Below are 7,382 nucleotides of genomic sequence, written 5' to 3' on the forward strand. Positions count from 1 at the left end.
TTACACACAGTATTTCCAGAAGCACTCGGAAAGATTGCCACGTTTCTTGTACTGTCTCCTGTCCTTGGTCAAGAGGCGGCCCAGCAAAGCAACTCGAGGATGATTTCCATAGGAAGTCTGAAGTCAAACAGCATTAGAGAGGTTACTGTTGGATGGCAAATGTTCCCAGTGGGAAAGTACACGCTTCACTGCCCCAACTGATCACCCAGCCCTGTGTTCTGACTGGGGGAAGGAGGGAGTGTGCGTGTGCCCAGTGTACCTTCCCTCTCATTTAGATGATGCACTAAAACTAGTCCCAGTCTTCTGCCTTTATATTTAATTTGGCAGACAAGTGAACAGGAATGACGTTCTCCATTTACCTAATGGTTCATAACAAATCTGATAATACCATGTAGCCTATGTTATAGTGGGGGGAAAAAAATGACATGCAGCTAATACTGGTTAATGTGCTGGCCTGGCCTGGTGAAGCTGGGACTTGGCCTTTATTTAGAAAGCTGGTTTTCTGGGCAAAAAAGTGGGGGGTTTAGTATTAAATGTTCTGGATTACTCACTCTCTTCCCCCCCACCCCCCGCTTATCTAACTGCTAAGTGATTCCAGCTTCAAGAACACTGCAGCATACTTGAGACTATACTGTTTATGAAGTGTGTGGGTCTTAAATGATGCCTCGGTAACAATTCAGTGTAGTTTAAAATGTGGAGTGTTATTTTTCTTGTTTCAGTGACAGATGGTCATTTACTTACCTCTTTGATATATTCCCTTGGGTTGTAGCTGCTGGGGCTAAGACCTGGTAGAGGGGAGACGTAATGAAATGTTTTACCATTTAGAAATCGTGAACCTACACCAGTCATTCTTGTGTCCCATAATGCTATTGCTGGCAGAAGTCTTGAAGTGGAATGTTCAGAGGACCAGAAAGAAAACCCTTTTGCTGCAGCACCGCTATTTCATCCTGTGGCACATGATTGCAGCAGAATCTGCTATAGGCCAATCGTTGCCTTGGCCAGGTTTTGCTATACAACTCATTTGGAGACTTCTCCAGCTAGTATTGAGCTGCAAGCGTTTCCCCAAGGTCCCAGTTAACTAAGTGGCAGCTGCCTGTTGCCTATACATAATACTGTATTTCAGTAAATACCCAGGAGTCAGGGCACGACATCTGTGGAAGCTGGACATGCAAACCATGGGCACTCTCCCATAAATTGCTGCGGTAAATCCTCACCTGCTTTGTTGTCCTCAGTCACTGTGCCCAAGAGCTCTGGCAGAAGCTGAAGCAGGGAAGTGCTTCCTAGGCTGCCCAACTGCTCCGCATTTAATCTCGAATCTTCATCAGCTGCAAATGGAAGATGACAGAAACAGGCATATGGTAAGTGTCTTTTGCTTTGAAACCCTGTTTCTGTCTGTCTCAGAGGATTTCTGATCAGGCCTGTTGGCCCCACCTGTTGAAGATTATCATGAAATCGCTGATCATCCACCCTCATTTAATGACTATAATGGGGGATAGTTGTTACCTTCCAAAGCTTTGAGAAAAGATATTTTCCTGATGTTAATCTCAGATTCTCATTTCTCTGGCAGATCTTTCTTTAAGAAAGTTTTTTGACTAACAGCAGCCCTTGCCATTGCTTGGGGAACTCGCAGCCTAATCCTTCTGGTACCCAGCTGTAGACCACCCAGACTTGTATATAATTTTTTTTTTCTTTTTAGTCCTTTTCTTTATCAACTAGTTCCTATGCTGGAGTTTTCTCTGAATATAGACAAAACTTCTTGTTCAAGGCCTATTAACCAGCTCAGTGGTTAAATTATTAAATGCAATAAAATGGTGGGAAGGGCAGGAATAAATGTAGGAAATCTTAAAACACATTTCGGCAGCTATGCTTCTCAGTGCATTTCAATCATCTTCTTTAATGTAGAGATGATATATTTTTTTCTGAAACAACAGATTGCTGATACCTGATGGAATTAATTTGTATGTGCATAGAGAATTTAGAATTCTGTAACTAGCCCGTACACCAAGACAGGTTGCCAACAGGAGCCCTTAGTGGTGTAATACTTGAGGTAAATAAGGCTTTTGTAATCTGAACAGTAAACTTCATCTTTGCTAATGTACCGCAGACATTCAAAATTGTGGACAATGAGAGAATGTATTTATCAAACTCTACTTGTGTAGATGAATATAACTTTGTAGTTGCACTTTTAGATGATACTATGGAGGAGTTTCAGTGGCTCTTACCTGCAGGGATGGGTGAGACTGTATAGCTCCTCAATAGGGAATATATAAGAAAATAAATGGCTGAAAATAATCCCCCAACATTTCAAAAACTTGGACCAAGATCAAGAACTTGAAGACCTCGGACATCCATGTTGTTAGTTTGTTCACTCTACTAAAGGACAATTGCAAAGGACAATGCGGATTTCAGTGTAAGACTGAATGAGAATACTGTAACTTCCCTGTGCTATGTGGAGACAATTAATATTTCTAGCCTCATGTTATTTTTTAATTCAGAGCAGTGTTAGCAGGTAAATTTGCTTTGAGATTTAAAAAACAAACCAAAACAACCCTCTTTAATACAGAGTTCTATTTCTATCTTACCCAGCCTAGAGACTCTTTATATTATCAAGGAAGATTTAATAAGCCTAATGGATGTCTTCAAACAAATACAGCAATTGTTAGAGCCAGCTTGCTCACCCTATGATGTGATAGATGTTATCCATACTGAGTCATGGTTGCCTGTAAATGCAAGTTAAATAGCAGAAGACTTGAGAGGATGCTGGCTTAGAGAGTCCAATATTTTCAAAGCAAACTAGGGACTACTGATACCTATAAACCAGCACAACAGTGGTTGCACCTGCAAAGCAGGTAAGAACAGCCATTTTTTAATAGTCAGCTTTATGAAATAACTTTGGGTTTGATTTGCCTGTTCTTTCAGAGCTCATTTCAGAAACACTTCCAGCACAGGTCAGATCTGATGACAGTAACCTTCCAGACTCTGAGTGCATTTTTCCTGAGCCATTTCAGTCTTGACTCATAGCATAGTTTCAAGCTTTGAGGACAGCTTTTTCAAGCAAAGATTTATTCTTTCACTGGACTGAATGGAATCTGCATTAGTGCAAACGAATAGCATGCTCAGTACATTGCTGGTTTTGTAGTGTAAGACAGACTTGCCTGTTCTTGATCTACGTAGGACTGCATTAATCTTTGCAGTAGGTTTCCCCCCTTTTAAATACAACTTCAGTTAAACATAGCTCGTTTTAAACTGTAGCAAAAGGAGAGACCCTACAGCCAAGTTTCTTTAAATTGTCCAATGCCTACTAATGCTGCTTCAAAAACAGACGCTGTATACACCAGCTCACATTCAGTGCTAGAAAGTTCAGATACCTTTGTCTCCTGGATCTCAAAGCAGCAGGAAGAAATAGTTAGGGCACCCAACCTCCCCATTTTACAAGGCTAGCACCCACTGATGATGTCATCTGTGCTGCTGGTGTTCTGAAGACATTCCTGCTTTTTTCTACAGCTGATAAGCACAAATAAAGGCCCCTTGGAGAGCATACCTTCTTCTCTTCTGGTTTTACTGCTCCAGCCCCTGCTTTATGACAATTAAAATCAAAAGACTCTTACCTGAGAGTTGATAAGACATCTCACTGGCATTGATGATGGGGAGAGATGAGAGAGGACAGGAGAAGCTGATAATAATGAGACAGCAGAATAGCAGCTTATGCATTGTTGCTGTGTTGAGTATGTTTTGTCTTTGTCCACTCCTGTAACAGAACTCCTGTCTGACTGTTGCCTCTGCTCCCGGTTTCACCCATTATATAGCCGCTCATGACCTCATAAATATCATCGTGTTCTCTCCCCGCTTCAAAAAAAAAAAAAAAAGCCAATGAATTTATTGCCCATTGATTCTAAATGGAAACCACTTTGCATTGATGTAATTTTTCAAGGTAACAGTTCATAGACAATAAATTTACTGTCTTATAGCTTGGTGTACAAAATGGATATTATATCAAACCAAGCACAGTAAAGTTTATAAACCTGGCATTAAAAAAGAGTAACTTCCAGCTATAAATCATGAGTTAACAAAAGGGTCAGATATTGGTTGAAATGACCAGGGCAATCAGACAGCTGATTTATGAGTGTTAGCAGGCTTGACGCAAAGAATCTGATATGAAATGCACTTTTTTTTTCCTTTTGTGAGATGGATGGAATTGTTGTGTTGTATTTGGGTTCTTGTGCCAGGAAAAGGTAAAAGAGAAGGGGAGTTAAAATATCCAGTTAATTTACAAAGAAAATGTTAGGGGAGTTCAATTTTTTTTTTTTTCCCCCCTCGTAGCATTTCACATCTATTTATTTGAGAAGACCTCATCCAGTGTTGCCCTAGAGGATTGTCTTGGCAGAGAAAGTACAGCTTCCATCTGGAGACTTGCTTGGTACATATAAACTACTTTGTCTGATATTAAACACTAGTCTAGTCCCTTGCTAGACTGGGAGACCCTTTTCCATTTCACTTATCTTCTCTTTCCCTCAGCTGGAACTAACTACTTAATTCTGTGTGTGCTAGCTAGGTTTTTTTCCCTGTTTGCCTTTTGCTTTTATTTAAAGCTAACACAGTGGTTGCTGTATATAATCTCACAAGTTTAGCCTTTATTTCCGTCCATCTAGCATATTTTGTCTTCTCTACTTACAATTTAATTTTTCATATCCAAGAGCAAGGACTGACTGGATTGGTCCCTCATCTTCATTCTCTGTGAAGTATCATATCCAACTGTATAGAGCCTTGAAAATAAAAACATAAGTTTATGACAATTTTCTTTCCTTTAGGTGGTGAGAAGACTATGCCTGTTCAGATTCGTTATAAAAAAGTTTAGGTTCAGTAATTTTCTTTCCCGCCTCTCTAATCAAATATTTGCGCCTTCAAATGCTTTTCAAAATACAATGAAATCCAACTAACGTTACTAAAGTTCTTTCCGTATGCTGAATTGCATGATAGTTGTAAGTTGCAAAAAGGAGTGAACTTACCTGCTTCCTTTATTAACATTTCCTGCTGAAGATTAATTTTTGTATTATGAATTCTGGGACTTCTAGGACCAATTTTAAATGAGCTACATCGGTCATATAGAACAGATGTATTTCTGCTGCAGGTCTAATTCAAAGAGAGCATGCCCCACACACGCATGGTTAACAGGTTATCCAGAAAAGCTGTGGACTCTGTGAATAACAGAATGGTTGAGGTCAGAAGGCACCTCTGGAAATCATCTAGTCTAACTCCCCCTGCTCAAAGCAGGGTCAGACAGAACAGTTTGTCCAGGAGTGTTGTCCAGTCAGGTTTGAATAGCTTCAAGGATGGAATAGGATGGAATTCCAAAACTAAGCTTGACAAGGCCCTGAGCATCCCCCTATAAATTCAGATGCTCTGCTTTGAGTGCAGAGGTGGGGAGAGGGAGAGGTGAGAGAGGACCTTCAGAGGTCCTTCCAACCTAAACTTTTCTATCACCCTGTGTGTTCAGAGAGGTCTAGTATTGACTTGTAGAACACATGCTGCAGGTGTATGAGCTACAAATCCTGTTTCTCTGGACTTCTCTTTGCTGAAGTGAGTGGATATGAGAAAAGAATTTCTCTACAGAATTAACCTAATACATTTTATATGCCTCTTTCCCTGTGCTTCCCTACGAGAGAAATAAGTAGCTAGAGAGGAATTCTCTCTCCTCATCTGAGTCATGCAACTCTTCATTCCAAAACTGCAGACAGTAATTAGGTCTGATTTGATGCATGATCTCACTGTTGGTGCTGGATGCTCTGTACAAATGCTTCTCCTTCAGTGAACTATCAATGACAACGGCATTATCAATATTCGCTCTGAGCATCCTCCAAGGAAAGCTAATGAAGCACTCACAAGCAACTTGTCCTTTGTCTTCTCTCAAGGAAGACTCAGCCTCTTAGAGCCATCGTGAATTGCGTCATGTGGAAGTTGGGCAACTTGCCTGTAGCTTATTGCCTTTACTCAGATTTGAAGTTGTCACTTAGACACTCTTTCCTCTACCAAAATGTCAAAGGCATTTTCCTCAGGGGACAGTGCACACGTCATCGTGCAAAGCAAAGAAACAGCTCATCCTAAACAAAGGTAAAAAACCCTGAATACATGGGTGATGGAAGTCAACATGAATTGCACTTTGAAAACTTGGAAATTGATTTGCAAGAAACTGTTTCAATTTTTATCAAAAGTACTATTTTGTGGGAAAACTTTTTTAAGTTCTTATTTATGCTAATAGACTTTCTTTCAAGTGCTTCAGTTTAAAATAACAGGGCAGCCGTAGTCCAGATAAATTACTGAGCAAACTCTGAATGGTAAGGGTATGTTACCCTATCGTAAAAGATTATGCGTAATTATCAGAGGAAACAGCTATTCTTGGTTTAAAATGATGGCTTGTGAAGAATAAGTTGCTAACAAAGTCAAGGAAACTTTTTTTTTTTTAAAAAAAAAAAAAAAAAAGCGGGCACAAAAAAACCAACCAAAAACACCCTCCCTAAAATTATCCACCTTCTGAGTAAAATAGTAAGGATGAAATCTAAAACAGGGGAAAGAACTCTTGCATTATAGATTAAAATCCTTCATGATAAGTAAGGACGAGTTTTTATTTTAGTCAAATATTGTGGCAGTTGGCAAAAGCAAGAATTTCAGAGATGTGATTTAACAGTACCATTTGTATGAGGGACTTTTTTCTGGGATATAACTTTTGGTGTAGCTTTTTGGTTTTAATTTAGTTTACATGGAGAGGTGTGCAGTAGAATGCTTTTGTATTGACACTGTAATTGCAGATGAGCAGCATTCCTCATATAAATGTCCAGCTATTCATTAAGTTTTACTAGAATTTTTAACTAACAACTTGTTTCAGTGAGGTATACATGTTGGCTGGTGTTTCCGGGACGGAAAAAAAATTGTAGTGTTATTTACTTCCCTGCTAGGGTCTAGCATATTATTTAGGGGTTTGGGGGTTTTTGCTTTGCTGTCACTACTGGTTTAGCGGATATCTATCCTCATTAACACCTAAGAAGTTAACTTGAACTTAAAATTTCTCATTTTAGCTAATTATTTAGCTTTGTAACATGATTATTAGATCTATTTTGCATACTGAAACAGCTGCCTTGTGAGATCATATGTGCAATGAGTTGGGTTTTTTTCTGCCACTAGCTTGCATTGCTTTATGTATACTCCGCATTTTAGAGTGTACTGAAAATAACCTGTTGGGAGACTCAGCGGATCAAAGGAAAAAAACTAACCACAACTTGGGCACTCGATGTTAACTTCTCTTTTTTGAAGATGCTACTTCTGCCTGCTGTGTGCGAACTGTAATGTAGCGCATGTACTGTATGTTCTGTATAACCAAATAGCACTCT

General features: G+C 39.5%; 1 protein-coding gene across 1 annotated transcript; it reads right to left on the reverse strand.

Annotated features, from left to right (window-relative positions):
* Positions 1-4,688, reverse strand: UTS2 (urotensin 2; the record flags this gene model as incomplete). The annotated part of the gene is made up of 4 exons (XM_082009444.1): positions 3,609-4,688; positions 1,215-1,325; positions 742-785; positions 1-117 (listed from the first exon to the last, which is right to left on the reverse strand). Exons 1-4 carry the CDS (start codon positions 3,709-3,711, stop codon positions 1-3), a joined length of 375 nt encoding a protein of 124 aa, XP_081865570.1. The 5' UTR covers positions 3,712-4,688.
* Positions 4,689-7,382: the final 2,694 nt, after the last annotated feature.

The sequence above is a fragment of the Phaethon aethereus genome, assembly GCF_964289735.1.
Source record: "Phaethon aethereus genome assembly, chromosome: 21".
NCBI lineage: Eukaryota > Metazoa > Chordata > Aves > Phaethontiformes > Phaethontidae > Phaethon > Phaethon aethereus.